The 16,196-nt window shown below is 35.6% G+C and overlaps 1 protein-coding gene and 1 long non-coding RNA gene across 5 annotated transcripts in view; one reads left to right on the top strand and one right to left on the bottom strand.

The window, feature by feature from the left end:
* The window catches only part of LOC141381214 (uncharacterized), a 150,983-nt gene that overhangs the window by 58,550 nt on the left and 76,237 nt on the right, over positions 1-16,196 (top strand). The window lies entirely within an intron of this gene.
* The window catches only part of cacng2a (calcium channel, voltage-dependent, gamma subunit 2a), a 131,422-nt gene that overhangs the window by 40,197 nt on the left and 75,029 nt on the right, over positions 1-16,196 (bottom strand). The window contains 1 exon segment of the mRNA NM_200641.2: positions 4,928-5,011. Within this exon segment, the coding sequence (NP_956935.1) occupies positions 4,928-5,011 (84 nt within the window).

Here is a 16,196-nt window from a genome sequence, read left to right as displayed (position 1 = left end):
TCAATCTATCAGGTAATGTATCACAGCGTCAGTACACTGCTTCAATCTTCGCTTTCAATTTTAGCAAATTTTAGCGAAAACCTTAGATACGGTTGGTTGGTTGGTTTCTGTTGGTTGTGCACCTTTTTTTACCAACCAAGTATGTCGATGCCATTATAATGACACAGATCACTCTGCCTATTCATGCCAGAGTTCCGCTGCAAAAGTGATTGACAGGTGGTAATTTGTGTGTAACTTATGTTTTAGTGATGGGTAAAATAAAGACCATGCGGGTCAGGTTGTTGAAAAGGTAGGCTACAAATAATTAATTCGTTATGAATTAATTAAATATTCTTAAATAACTAATTCACCACCACCTACAACGACAATGCCATAGTCCATTGCAATGTTTCACATTAGACATTATACGATGCCAAATTGGTCAACATCGCCCAACCCTAGCTTATTTAGCAAGCCAAGGGTCTTATTGGGGTTGGATCTCAAACCTACAGGACACCGGACCTCTAGGACTGACATTTAGAACATCATGATTTATTAATAAGAAATTTAAAGGAACATTAGATAGTGTATTAGAAGAAACAGTACTGCCTGAAATGTATCATATCATGTAACCTCTCAACAGGTTTCAACCAGAAATATGACAGTAAAGCAGCTTTGTAAAAAACACATCATGTAACAGATTATGTTTATCTCAAGAAGGCCATTTAGTATCCAGAACTAGTTAATTAGCAAGAACAAATATAATTAAATATGATCATTTTGATGAATCTATATAAAATATAAATACAAATAAATACATATATCTAATATATATACATATATACATATATATATATATATATATATATATTATATATATATATCTTTTAGTTGTCCTAAACTTGACATTCCTAAGTTTCAAATAAATGCTAAACTTTCTAATCATTCAAGAATCCTGAACAAAACCCACATGATTTCCAGAAACATTTTAATCTATTAAGAAATAATACACTGAAGTAATGACTACTAAAAATTCATCATAGTAATATATTACATTTTATTATATATCCAGATTGAAAACGTATATTAAACTCTACTAACATTCCACACAAAATTCCTAATTGTATTTGTATGTCATTTTAAAACAGTTAAATTAGCATCTTTTGTCTTCTTTAGTCAGTAACTCTATTGACTTTTCTGCTCCAAACTATCCAAAAACAGTGCAGATGGTCATAACTGCCCCTTTAGATTAACCTACTTCTTTCTCCAGTGGTCTGCCGTATTGTCCTCCTCAACAACACTTCCAGAATCTTTAATTACTCTCGGTTGTTACCATGTTGTTTCCGGTCAATTCAGGCCCTTGTTTTGATGACAGTAACTGATAGTCCTGCTTGTGAGTTTAGGATTGATGCGTGTGGCTTGTTTGACACTCGTTTGCCGGGTTTGCTTGCGCAGACGAAAAAAGAGTGGAAATCAATGCTGTGTGTTTACGATGGAGCCAGTGTGCTGTAATTGGGCCTAGTTGAGCTGTACTGTATGAGCCGGAGAGTTTAAAGGGAGTGAGGAAACATTCACACTCTCCTGCCGAGACAACAGACCATCCTTGCACAGCTGAACAGCATGAGGAAAGCAAACAAAGGTGGAACAAACTCGAGACTTGGACAATACTTGAAATACAGCTCATTTAGTGTGAGCAATGTTTCTTTGCCAGCATCAGTTGGCAAGTAAGCTGGACCTGAACTTTTCAAAGCTGATTTTTGCTGAGAAATCTGCCGAATCCTTTGAGAGTTTGTTGTAGATAATGTGTAAAATGTGTGAAATGACAATTTGAATGTGAGATATCCTTATTAAGAGCTGAAAGTTCAAATTCTCTACACTATTTAAGCTTCTTTGTTCATTATTAATCATTTATTTAATTTATGATTATTTAATCATTAATATTTTTTTATTATATTTTAATAACAAATAAATCTAACAACAGATAGCATAACAGATACATTCATATTTGATGGAATAATATAGACATTTTAAAATAATCTAATATACGGTTGACACCAAAAATTTACATACACTTTAAAAAAAGGAACATGACCATTAAAAAAATAAATCATACTAAACATTTATCATTTATCTGATGATAAATCATACTAAACATTTTCTATTTTAGGTCCGTTAGGATTACCTAAATGATTTACATTTGCTAAATGCCAGAATAATGAGAGAATTAGTTTTTTTTATTAATTTCTAGACAGTCTAAAGTTTACATACATTTGCTTGGTATTTTTTTTTTACTTTGTATTTAAACTGTATAACTTTGGTTAAATGCTTTGAGTATCCTTCCACAAGCTTCTCACAATAGTTTAAAGGAATTTTGGCCCATTCCTCCAGACAGAATTGGTGTAACTGAGTCAGATTTGTTGGCTGCCTTGCTAGCAAGAGCTTTTTCAACTCTGTCCACAAATTTCTATAGGATTGAGATCAGGGCTTCGTGATGGCCTCTTCAAAACATTCACTCTGTTGTCCTTAAAGCACATTTTAAGTAATTGGGCAGTATACTCACGGTCATGGTCTGTTTGGAAGACCCATTTGTGACCAAGTTTTAATTTCCTGGCTGATGTCTTGAGATGTTGCTTCAGTATTTCTACATAATGTTCTTTCTTCATGATGCCATCTATGCTGTGAAATGGACCAGTCCCTTCTGCAGCAAAACAGCCCCACAACATGATGCTGCCGCCCCCATACTTCACAGTTGGGATGGTGTTCCTAGGCTTGTAAGCTTTCCCCTTTGTCCTCCAAATGTAACACTGGTCATTATGGCCAAACAGTTCAATCTTAGTTCTATCAGACCACATGACATGTGTCCAAAAAATATTCTTTTTCCCAGTGTAATTTAGCAAGTTGTAATCTGGCTTTTTTGTTGATTCTGGCTTGTTGATTTTTCCATGTTGTCAAACAAGGAAGCAGTGTGCTTGAGGTTTTCCTTAAATACTATTCTACAGTTGTGCCTGCAATTAACTCAAATGTTGTCAATTAGCCAATCAGAAACTTCCAAAACCTTGACACCATCATCTGAGCTTTTTCTGAGGCAGAATAATCTTATTGTATGTAAACTTGACTTTCAAGAAAAGTTATAACAATTTCTCAAAAAAAATATCTGTCATTATTCTGCTATTAAGCATAATAGAAACAAATTTGAAAATCCTAACTTGCCTAAAAGAGAAAAAGTTTAGTCACATTACCATCTGACTTTTTTTTTTTTAAATGGTTATGTGCCTTTTATACAGTGTATGTAAACTTCTGGTTTCAGCTGTAAATATTTCAATACAAGTTTAACTAAAAAAGCAGATAATTATTTTTTTAAACAGCGATAATATATTAGTTAAGATTAGTTGTTTAAGCATGGACTATATTATTAAGCACCTTTTTGTTAATAGTTGACAGCTAAAATTGCACAAAATTATTGATGTAATATTTAAATTTGATTACATTTGTAGTAAAAAAGCTAAGATTCATTATTTTTCGCACAGGAATTAATATATTGCATTTTTATACACTACCTGACAAAAGTCTTGTTGTCGATCCCAGTTGTAAGAGCAACAAATAATAACTTGACTTCTAGTTTTCCTAGTTTGAAAAACTGGCAGAAGATAGATTTTTCTGATGAATCATCTGGTGAACTGCATCCCAGTCATTACAAATTCTGCAGAAGATCTACTGGTGCCGGCATGAACCCAAGAGTCTGACAGAAATCAGTCAAGTTTGGCGAAAAAAAATCATGGTTTGGGGTTACATTCAGTATGGGGTCATGCGAGAGATCTGCAGAGTGGATGGCAACGTCAACGGCCTGAGGTATCAAGACATTTGTGCAGCCCATTACATTACAAACCACAGAAGAGGGCAAATTCTTCTGTAGTATAGCGCTCCTTCTCATACTTCAGCCTCTGCATCAAAGGTCCTGAAAGCAAAAAAGGTCAATGTGCTCCAGGATAGGCCAGCCCATTCACCAGAGACAAACATTATTGAGCATGTCTGGGGTAAGATGAAGCAGGAGGCATTGAAGATGAATCCAAAGAACCTTGATAAACTCTGGGAGTCCTGCAAGAAGACTTTCTTTCCCATTCCAGATCACTTTATTCATAAGTTATTTGAGTCATTGCAGAGATGTATGAATCCAGTTGTCCAAGCTCATGGGAGTCATACACAAAATAAATTATTTTCCCACTGCAGCATGACTTTATATTCTATACTGTATATTATTTCTGTTAGTGACAAGACTGTTGTCTAAGCAAAGTCAGACCTTTCTGTCCTAATTAAATAATTAAGAATCAAGGCATTATCATATTTTATTTTGTCAAATAAGCGTAATCTAGAGGCTTTTGCCCTTTATAAAAGCCACTTCTGGTACCAAATGATCAACTACAAGTCAAGTATTTGCTATTCCTAAAAGGCGACAAGACTTTTGTCAGGTAGTGTAGTTTCTAAAAGCCACAATAATTCACAACGTTGTTTTCAGTTATTCATAGAATTTCTTTTTATTTCTTTAATTTACTTTTTTAATTAAATCTCCAAAGATTAACTTTTTTAAAGCAGCAGTACTACTTAAAAATACTCTAAAAAGATTAAAATATGAAGCATATTTGTTTGAATAAAAAATAATTGTTATAATTGATTGAACTGTTAACAGTGTAATATGTATAGCATTGTGTATAATAAGGAATCTGCAGAGCTCTGCAAGGCCTAGTAATAACCTTCCCCAAACTTTCTGAATTTTTCTCCCCAAAGATTGTATATGTAGGTTAGGAATTTTTTTCCCTTTTGTTTCAGCAGCAACAGCACTTGGGCAAAAATAGCATAATAGCAGTACATGAAAAGCCTCACAGATTGAACAAGGAAGAACAAGATGGTGAGAACATGAATACTGTCACAGAAACACTAAGAAGGCACTCACGTAAGAAGTACTCTGAGGCATCTGCTTCATAATCTGTGTCTTCTGGAAAGTGATCTATCTGCTTACACAATCCTTTGAAGTTTCCTGTAAGAGAAACACAGTTGCACAGTTAGGACTGTGAATTCCAGCATCCCATTTCCACATTCTCGAAAAAGACATTGTAAATGACATGCTTTTTCAAAGGCCACCGAGGGAAATGGTCTGACGTTTAAGCTAAATACATACAGTTAAAGTCAGAATTATTAACACCCCCCCCCCTTTATTTATTTAATATTTTGTTAAATATTTCCTAAATGATTTTTATGTCTGATAATATTTTTCTTCCAGAGAAAGTCTTATTTGTTTTATGTCAGCTAGAATAAAAGCAGTTTTAATTTTTTAAAAAACATTTTACGGTCAAAATTATTAGCCCCTTTAAGCTTTTTTATTTTTCGATAATTGACAGAACAAACCATCATTATACAATAACTTGCCTAATTACCCTAACCTGATTAACCTAATTAACCTAGTTAAGTCTTTAAATGTCACTTTAAGCTGAATAGAAGTGCCTTGAAAAATATTTAGTAAAATATAATTTACTGTCATCATGGCAAAGATAAAAAAAATAAGTTATTAGAAATTAGTAATTAAAATCTTCGTTAAAGAGAAATTAGGGGGAAAAAATAAACAGAGGAGCTAACAATTCAAGCCAAGGAGGCTAATAATTCTGAATTAACTGTACTTCAGTTTTTATATGTATGCATATACAGTATGTATTTGCCTCAGATGCCATTCTAAGTGTCTTATCCGTAAGACACCAAAAAAATTAATAAATAAATAAAATAAAAATGAAATAACTGGGTCATCTCATTGGTTGAATCAACTAAAGAGAAACAAAAAATAGGAAACATTGGTTTCATTGGTGCCTCCAAATGTGAAATTTAACAAGCAAGGCAAACAATTTTGGAGGATTCGATGTTTCCCCACCAATGTCAACAGCAAATATACTCCATTGGTTTCAAAGGTGCCCACCGAGTGAAATGACTTGCCTTAAAGGGACTTTGATTGGCTATTGAAAGCTGTGATGTAAGTTGGTTTGGATAAAAGTGTCTGCTAATTGAATAAAGTGTAAAATGATGGTGTCCAGACCTTATGGACGCATGCAGTCCAACAGTCTTCCATATGTAGTTTGAACATTCTTGTTCACTAGTTAGTTTTACCATAAGACGTGGCACACTTTGAAGGAACAAAGAAAATGATATAAGAAGAACAAACTAAATACTGTAGATGACAAGAACATTTTTTTTTACACAAAGTAAAAGGTCATCCACAATTCTAGTTTAAATGAGTAATTGGGGAGGAAAGGATCTTTGTAGTGAACATGTTTTGAGTGCTTATCATGGCAAAGCACTAACAAATGGATTATAGTTTGAACAAGAAACATTTACAAACACTGTGAACCATTACAATAAGCAGTGTGTTATTTTGTGAACACATACATTTTATTATAGCACCAGAAAACGTATAAAGAAAAAAAAAACTGTCAGGAAATCAAATAGAATGGTATTACGAGGAATATATTGCATGGCGCTAAAGTAAACCTGCCTTCAGTTCAGTGTTCAGTTTCAGCTGGAAATATGTCACAGTACTGCAGCTAATATGAACTTCTGGTTTACACTGACTTTCAATGCAGTCACACATCATAGCATATCATGAATCCGGGGGTGCCCCATGTGAGCTGCAAGTCTGAGGCTCCCCTCTATAAAAATAGCGGTCTGAGAGGTTCCTCTTGGTGGGAATCACTCTGCATTCCTTGAGTAATTCAGACAAGAAAACACATTCCCTTTGGTAGAAATTGCATTCAGGGCAGGGGTGAATAAGTTCTGGCAAAAGGGAGACAAAGTGCTTCGAGGCCAGGGGCTTGGAATGTCCTACTGTGAAGTCTGAGGGGGGAGACCCAAAACAAGAGTTTTGCAGATAGTTTGTCATTTGAATGTGTTTTTAAGGCCTGTAACTATGTGAGCATTTCAAGGCAATTTAAAGCATTTGTGCACAGTATTTCTTTCACGAAGTTTTACAAAAGGTTTAAAATGTATTTTGTACCTGAATAATGTTTGACTCGACAGAAAAACTGAATTCCTAACACTGGCAGTGATCAGGGACAAGCTTTGCTCTTTGTACACTAGTCACAAATGTGAAAAAAAAGCAGATCACTGCCTCTCTTAAAAAGTCATGGCAACTATCAGATAGGGCTGCACGATTCTGGCTAAAATGAGAATCACAATTTTTTTTTTTTTTGCTTAAAATCAAGATCCTGATCTTCTTCTGATTCTGTAGATCAGGCATGTCCAAACTCTGTCCTGGACGGCCGGTGTCCTGCAAAGTTTAGTTCCAACCGCAATCAGACACACCTAGGCTAGCTAATCAAGCTCTTACTAGGCTTTCTAGAATCCTTGCAGGCAAGTTGGAGCAAAAATCTGCAGGACATCTGCCTTCCAGGACCGAGTTTGGACACCCCTGCTGTAGATGTAAAATAAAGGTCTATATGAGTAAACTGTTATTATTGTTAATTCTTAAACATGGTAAAAGAACAATATAATATTAGGCCTATGTGTAGGTCTACTGTTTAAAATGCACAATTTTGTATAGACTTGGAATGGTGGACTTGAACATTAATTATTTAACTATGTCCTTGTTGTTAATTCACAGTAAATTGATGGCATCAGAAAACAACTATTCATAATTCTCAAGTTGAATTATTATGTTTGAGCCATATGCTTGTCTCATTTTTTCATTGCTAAAATGAGTCATTTGTCATTATCAGAATCCCTCTTGCATTATATTTAACATTATATAGTAGGGATGTGACGAGATCTTGGGCTACGAGATCTCGCGAGACTAAATCGCAACAAGATTTCTCGTTGAGGTGAAAATTTGTCTCGTGAGTTGTGAGGTTATGATGGAGCGTGAGGGTGAATTTAGCACTGAAGATAGGAGGAGGCAGGATTGGATTTGAACTGCACATCAAGTGCTTTGCACTCACCTGGCAACCCGGGCTGCCTTTGTGTTGCAAGTCACTAGTTTGCTTGTTTTGCATTTTGTGATTTTTTTTTTTTCAGTTAAATAAAAATTCATTTTCAATTTTTTTATTAGCTAATATTTTGCTAACATGTAAAATCATATATGAATACTATTTTCCATTCATATATTAGCAAATTTACTGCATAGTAATGCAACTTAAAATAAAACTAAAATAACATTTATTACAAGTTGATTTAAAAAAAGCAACAAAATAGTTTTTCGTTTTTTTCTGTGTTTCAGTTGAATAAATGCTATTTTCCATTTAGATATTTCATCATTAAAGATTTCTTAAAAATAGTGTCAAAATTTCATCTCGTCTCTTCTCATGAACCCAATTTCATGTCTCATCTTGTCTCATGGAGTAAGCATACTGTAACCTATTAAATAAGCTAGAGTAGTTATACTGATCAACAACATTTATTTTTATGCACAACACTTTGTGTTCACTAAAGAACAAATATATAAAATGCTTGTAATCATAATTAAAATGTGATATGATCATATAAATGATGTGCGCGCTTTCAGTTTCACATTCACTGCTGACTTCAGTGTCATGGCTGTTGTCACTTTGAGGAAAAAAACATACATGCAAATCATACTTCCCGGCTCCCAACTGATCACAAGTTATTTGCAACTTTTTTATCTGTTATTTACAGCTTATACATATTCTTTTCACCAAAATAAACATCATAGGTGGGCATGTGCACGTCCTCTCGGTAGAAAGCAAACAGTGCGTCAGCTCATGCGTGATTTTGCGGCCGCATATACATCATTACATGAAGACAGAAATTCCATTTTGGTGTAAATTAAATCTTGTAAAACAGTATGACACACTTTTAACACCATTTGAAGCGGTTCATGTTGCTGAGCAATGTATATAAAACAATGTGAAGTCTTTTGTGATCAACTTTATGCTTCTTTCCTGACCTTGAAAATATAATTGGCAGAATTCTAGAAACCCAGAATTAAGGTTGTGCATAGGGTCGAATTATGATCGCAACCTTTTTTCGATTATATGTGCAGCTCAACTATCAGGTATCACAAACCAGGAGCACCTTGTTCATTTCAAAGTAGCATCCGGATAGTCTAATGACCATATATGCAGAATTTCACTTCAATAATAAACAAAGAGGCATGCAAACCACCTCCCACCAACCCTTTAGGCCAACTGTCCCATATATGACCCCTTTAAGATCCTGTGCACACATTCTCAGGTTGGACTCGACTGCTCAAGCGCGCCCGAGGATGCAGCCTTCAAGCCTGAGTTTGGGAGCCGAGGCCTGTGGTGTGGCCACTCCAGCAGCAGGCGGTGGCATGTAAACAAGAGAAGCACAGCTGGTGAAGACCTGGAGCTGCTCCAACCACTGTGCAATGGGAAGCTCATCTCCTAATGTTCATTCATTAAGCGTACTGCCATTCTAGCATTCTAGTTCAGGCACTTCTTGGGCCGCTCAGCAAGGAAACTGCCATCCTCTGCCACTGCTCTGGCCCGTAGTGTAAACAGGTCAGTCAAGGTGAACTGGAGATGTGGGCCTGCAAACAGCAGCGATTACCGCAGCCTTTGATGTGTGTGGACATAAACAACGGGCATGGCACCAGGAGCGCAGTGCCAAGCTTATGAAGTTGTTCATCCCTCCCCCCGTTACCTCCTCGCTCTCCCTCCTTCATCTCCCGCTCTCTCTTTTCCGTCCTCCCATGTGTTTCTCTAATGATTTAATCAGCTTTTTTCTTTTTCTTCATGGTGCCAGGTGTTGCTGGGGATATTTTGGCTGCGAGGCAGAACATTAGTGGCGTGCTTGTGGAGATGAGATGAGAGCAGAGGCCTATCAAAGACGCTTTCATGTAGGAGACAGATTTACACTAGTCTCTCCACTCCATACAGTCTGTTCCACTAGGCTTTCTGGTCAGAAAGAAAGACAGCAGACAAGCTGAGCCTTCTGCTTTCACAGGGTTCGTCTATTAGGGGTCCTTTTTTGGCCGTCATTGTTGGGTTTTAAGAACATAGAATAATGTGTTTTAAAGTACACTTAGGGCTCTATTTTAATGATCTAAGTGCATGGTCTAAAGTGCACTTAGGGCGTGTCCACATCCATTTCTGCTATTTCAAGGACGGTAACAAAATGTTGGTGCTCATGGTCTAAAAGACTTTTACTAATTCTCTTAATGAGTTATGAGTATGTTTTGGGGCGTAACATGTATTAAACCAATCAAAGTCTCATTTCACATTGCCTTTAATGGCCCATTTCTACTGATTGGTATGGTACGGGTCGGTACGGGTTACCTTTATCAGGCTTGCGATTCCCCTGCTAAAAGGGTACCAATGGTCACTCTCGTTTTTGTCAGTTTCTGAAAGGATCGGGTTTCAGAAGCACTTCAATAATTCGGATTCTACCAAAGCCTCCCGAGGTGAAGAGGGTTATTTGTATTTATGTACTGTAGACAGTAATAATCTTTTTACACTTTTATCCTTTAATTTGTAATATTTAAAGATGTTTGTGTGCTGCAGCCGATCCCTGTGTGTGCAATAAGCAATGTGTATGGATGTATATTGGTGCATATATCTAACATGCGTGTAAACAATAACAACAACAAAACTGCACCAGCCTTAAAATAGCTCATGCAATGCATCTTAACACATTTTCTATTCAGACCAGCATGCCAATGGGTGCCTAAATGGGCACAAATGTATATGCTTTTTAAACAACTTGGTGCAGGGCATGAAAACAAGACTTTAAATGGGATGAATCTAGCAAAAAATATTGTATGATAAGTTAATTGTGTTAAGTGGGTCCCCTTATACTCAGTTCAGACTGCGTGATTTTAGCCCTGATTTTTGACTCGCTGACAAATGCCTGAAACCACAGGCAAGGTGAGCAAAATAAGTACATTTTCTACCTCACTAAAGGCTTCTTTCTCATTATGTAAGCGAGTTAATGACAGAAGATATACTTCGTGAACTCATATTGTTTCCATGTCACTTCTCACCTGTGTTTGGTTGTGAGATGTAGTTTGCAGACCGAGACAAAGTTGTTGTCGATTCTTTCAATTGTAATGTCATGCCGTGTAAAACCCCCTGTCAGCGATCAATCTTGCAGTGTAAATACATCAGCGGCGAAATGTTACCCCAGATAGTCATGCAGTGTGAAAACATCTTTGACGGGACTATTTTGAAAATAGTGCAGTCTGAACTCTGCATTAGAGGTGAAGTGGGTAATTTCTGTGCTACCAGTGTCGCCAGATGCAGTTACAAGCATCATAACTGTTTCCAAAGCAATCAAGTCTGTAATACCTGGAGAAAGCTATGTGTTAGCATTCCTGTTCATCTTAATAGCTGCTACGCTGGAGATACAAATACCTGATTTATAATCTGCAACAACAATTGAGTGCTGAATAGAGCAGGAATGAGCAATCACTTGAGTTGTAATATGTCATGTGACTAATCACTCTAGAGTCAAAAAATAACTTCATGACAATGCTTATTGGATGATGTCACCTCTAGAATGTGTGCAGTCCCAAACCTCATGACTATCCTGAACTCTCATGTGAAAAGCAGTAGGCAGAGATAAATGCTAATTTTCTGGCAAAACCAGTAGGGTCTTATTTAATAACATTGGTTAATGCATTAACAACCATTCACTAAATTTAACCAACACATTTCTTAGAGCATTAAGCAAAAAATTAGATAATAAAAATGTTCCTGATAGATTTAGTTTACATTGCAAAAATTTATCCTAACAAATTTTGATATTAAAGGGGTAGTTTACCTATTAGTTTGTTTTTCCTACTATTGATGTCAATGGTTACACGTTTCCAACATTCTTCAAAATATCTTCTTTTGTGTTCAAACTGGTTTGGAACAAGTCTAGGCTGAGTAAATGACAAAATTCTGGGTTAACCTCTTTGGTAATCTCAACATTTACTACTCAAAAGTTGTATTTGTTGATATAAGTTAACATATGCATATAACATATGCATTGTACACTATTAATTGACAACAGAGATATAATTTCTGTGTAAACTAAATGGTTATTCTTTTCAAATGATCTTCACTCAACAATTATTTTGCTGTTTGTTTATTTGACTTATTCGAATATATATATTTTTAGTTTATTTGTTTACAGGGTCAATGCACATTAATAAACATTACTGTAAAATGAGACAGAATTATTCAAGAATGGCTATTTTTCATATGTAGACCTCTTACAGAATGCTAAAAAGTACAAAAAAATTTGTTAAATTGTTAAATATGAGCTGAAACAACACAATTCTTGAGGTTGGATAACTAATAAGTTAGTTTAATTCCTTCATGTCGTCCCAACATAAATCGATTGTGTGAAACCCTGCATTTTTTACAGTGTCAGATTCCAACATGCTGAAGAAGTATGCTTCACTCATTGCTGGTTCATGTTGACTGACGTAGTTAAAACACAAGAAATTAACTAATCGTTTTGACTCAAAACATCCTAGTAATCAAGTAAAATATTAACACAGCGTAAACTGAGACACAACAATATCGCAAAGGCAGCCATCAGCCGTTTTCAATGATGATTTAAGCAGTTATTCTGAAAGGTATAATTATGTCAAGATTATGTTATGAAATATTCTTCTATTTTTAAATATCTGTTTTTGTGTGTGTTCCACAAAAAAAAAGGGTTGAGCTTTGAATGATGTGAATAAAATGTTTAATATGGCAGAATGTTGATTTTTAGATGAACATTCCCTTTAATATAAGATCATCAGAGTCTCAATGTAAAACGACGGAAAGATATTGGCTGATCTGTTTGCATCTTTTGCTCTGTCAGTTATTGTATTTTATGCCACACAAAGCTATTCGAAGTTGACTTAAATGCAATAAATAAATAATATACATGCTCGAATGTAGTTTATGGCATTATGCTCAGATTGATTCAGGGGTTTAGTCAGAGCTTCAGTGGGAAACCCAACACAAACACAGCGCTGTGTATGAGACACCTCTTAATCATCAGATATGCAAGTGCTGAGTGTGTATGTTTGTCTGTTTGTGATGTTCATTGCTCTGCTTCACCTTCCTGTGCTTTGGCTCACAATCAAACATTGCACATTGATTTCTATCACTGAGCTCCGTGGCAATTAGCTGGAGCAGGGGTGGGAGAGAAGAGAGAGAATGATAGAGAGAGAAGGTGAAGATGAAAGGGACAAGCAGGACAGAGACGAAGGAAGAACTGAACAATGATGGCATGAAAGGGATAAAAAATCCTTAAGGTAATGAAGAGAATGAGATGCAGTGTGTATTAGATGAATACTGTAAACATTAACTGAAGCATCCTTTTACAATAAGGTTCCATATGAAAAGGTTCCAATTCAAAAGCATTTACTAATCATGGTTGCTGTCAACTTCAGAAGTTCTGTTCATGTTTTTCATGGACTTAGGGTACAGTAACATGACCAAATAATAATAAAATATGTTTTTAATTAGTGATTTGTCACATAGAATGCACTATAGTAAGTCAAAATTTGTTCACCCAAAAAGAAAATGATGTTATTAATTACCCCTTGTTTGCATTGGAAATGCAAATTAAGAATATTTAGGCCAAGGTCAAGGTCAACTTTATTCATAGAGCACCTTAAAAAAACATGAAGTACTTCATAAACATGACAACAATAATAAACAATTAGAGATACAGGGCAATATATGCTACAATAAAATGTATAAACTAAAATTACATTTAAAAAATCTGTAGTCAATGAGTCCTAAAAAATGAAAAAAAAAAAAAATATTAGTAGGGCAGAGAGAAGAGGTATGTTTTGACTGATATTTTAAAAACACTTCATGCAGAAGTGGTACTGGGTGAGATCTGAGAGCTCCCTCATCCTCCTTAATCAGCAAAGTTCCTGAGTTGTTCAAAGTCCTGAATGGAACCAAAAAATAAAATGCCTTCAGGGGTTCAGTTGGAATATTATCAAGTTACGAGAATACTTTTGTATGCATATAAAACAAAAATAAGAAGTCCATTCAGCAGTTTCTTTTCCTCAGTGTCAGTATAGGGTGCTCATTCATGTGTTGCTCTTGGCCGCGCTGTTGACATATTACTAGGGCCAGACTGAATTTGCGAATGTTTTTTGCTATTTCTGCACAGAATATTGTGAAAAATCTTAGGATTTATGCAGAATGATTTTTAGAGTATCATAACTAAAACCTTAATATATGACATTAAAAACAATACCTTTTTAACTTTTATTTAATGTTTAAACTACAAATCCAATTAGATCCACTTTATTTGGTAAAAAAGTAAGTCTCATATAATATATCTACTAAAAGACAGAAAATAATACTTTACAAACTGTGTTGTAAATAAATCATATGAATATTTTCATATTAGTCAATAATATTACTGAAATTAATTTAAAAACTGAATAAATATATATTTACACGCATTTACCGCAGTAAATAAACAGAATCAATGAACGGCTAAAAATCTGCGGAATTCTGCGCAGTTGCTCAAATTGGCAGTTCATTCCACTGTGGGGACCCCAGTTTAAGGAACTAAGCCGAAAAGAAAATTAATGATTTAATAACAATAATAGTACTACTACTACTACTACTACTACTACTAATAATAATAATAATAATATTAATAATAATAATGATGATAATTCCTTACATTTATATAGTGCTTTTCTGGACACTTTACACATTTTAGGTGGGGATCTCTTCATACAACACCAGTGTGCTGCATCCACCTGGATGATGCGATGGCAGCCATATTGCGCCAGACAGATTGATGAAGCCAATTATGATATAGCCATGATGGACGGAGGCCAGTGGGCATATTTTGGCCAGGATGCCGGGGTTAAACCCCTACCTTTTTTTTTGACCACAGAAAGTCAGGTTTGACGTCTAATCCGAAAGACGGAGCTCACTGAGCAGTATAGAGTCCCCATCAATATACTAGGGAGTTAGTTAGTTTTTTCCATTTTGGTTTTGACCATGGAACATAAGGTTTAAACAATCAATCCGATCTCAGACCAAAAGCTTGTTGTCTCCATTTAATAGACTGTGCCATCTGATTGCGTGAGGACATCAGTTCAGTCTTAGAAGTGTATGGTATAGCGAAGATTGCTACCTGCAACTGTTAGTAGTGTTAGTAGCGGCCTCCATGCTAGCTTGTATTAGGTTGAGACTATCAAGCCGCAATCACATTTTTGCTTGCCATTTTCATACAAAATCAATTAACCAAAGATCCAGGATTTTTGTTGAAGATTATAGCGATGTTTCCATCTACCTATTTTTATGCGCATTTTGCATATGCGGTTTAAAAAAACGGTTGATGGAAACGTTATGATGCGCATAAATTTTGAAAATGCGCATAAAAAACATGCGCATAACTGAGTAGGATAAACTTTTTATTCGATAAGAAAAGATGCGCATAAACTGCGATGGAAACACTTTTACCGCACAAACTTCAGCATGCGCATTAAAAAAGGTCATGTGATTTTGTTAAAAGGGATCATGTGATGATAAATATGTGTGTGAATGGATAAACCAGCAGGCTGAGCACACTGTAAAACCTCTGAAATGTTGTTTTGGTCATTATCAAACGCATTACCGTTTCAGTATTTGTGTTATTATATTATTAATGACCTCCAGAATCAAGAGCACCTATGTTCTGCGTCTGACACCTTCAAATACCACTGTGCGTTCACTGCATGCCAGGATTGCTTTCTGAGGCGCAAGTGATTTAGATGAAGAAAAGATTGACGCAGCTTCTCCTTCCGCATCAAATTCAGTTTTTACTGTTGGTATTTGCTGCTTTATTTGCATGTTTTTAATGAGATAGTCCAGTTTTGCACAAAAAGTTAATTCACATTTTTGGATGGAAACATAGCTAACGTTATCTCTTTTCAAAGTACACTTGCGTGTAATTGGTGCTGATAAAATGAAAGACAGTGAGAGCGTGAACACGACTACCTCCTCATTTTACCGCCAGAACTCAATGTCAGTTTTTTCAAAATCGTGCAGCTCCTCTTGCCATATCTAGTAGACATTTTCTAGGGTAAAATAACACTCATGTTTCAATAGGCTATCAAGCTCAGCAGACCTCGGAAAAGGAAAGAATGAATCTTTCAGTGAACTCTGTTAGACTCTGTGAGAAAAGAAGTGATACTGCAATGTATATAATGTAAAAAAAAGAAATTCTGACCATGGATTGATTTAAACTGTTGGAGACCT

This window comes from Danio rerio, chromosome 3 (genome assembly GCF_049306965.1).
Source record: "Danio rerio strain Tuebingen ecotype United States chromosome 3, GRCz12tu, whole genome shotgun sequence".
Classification (NCBI taxonomy): Eukaryota; Metazoa; Chordata; class Actinopteri; order Cypriniformes; family Danionidae; genus Danio; species Danio rerio.
This window is presented reverse-complemented; position numbering and strand designations above follow the sequence as displayed.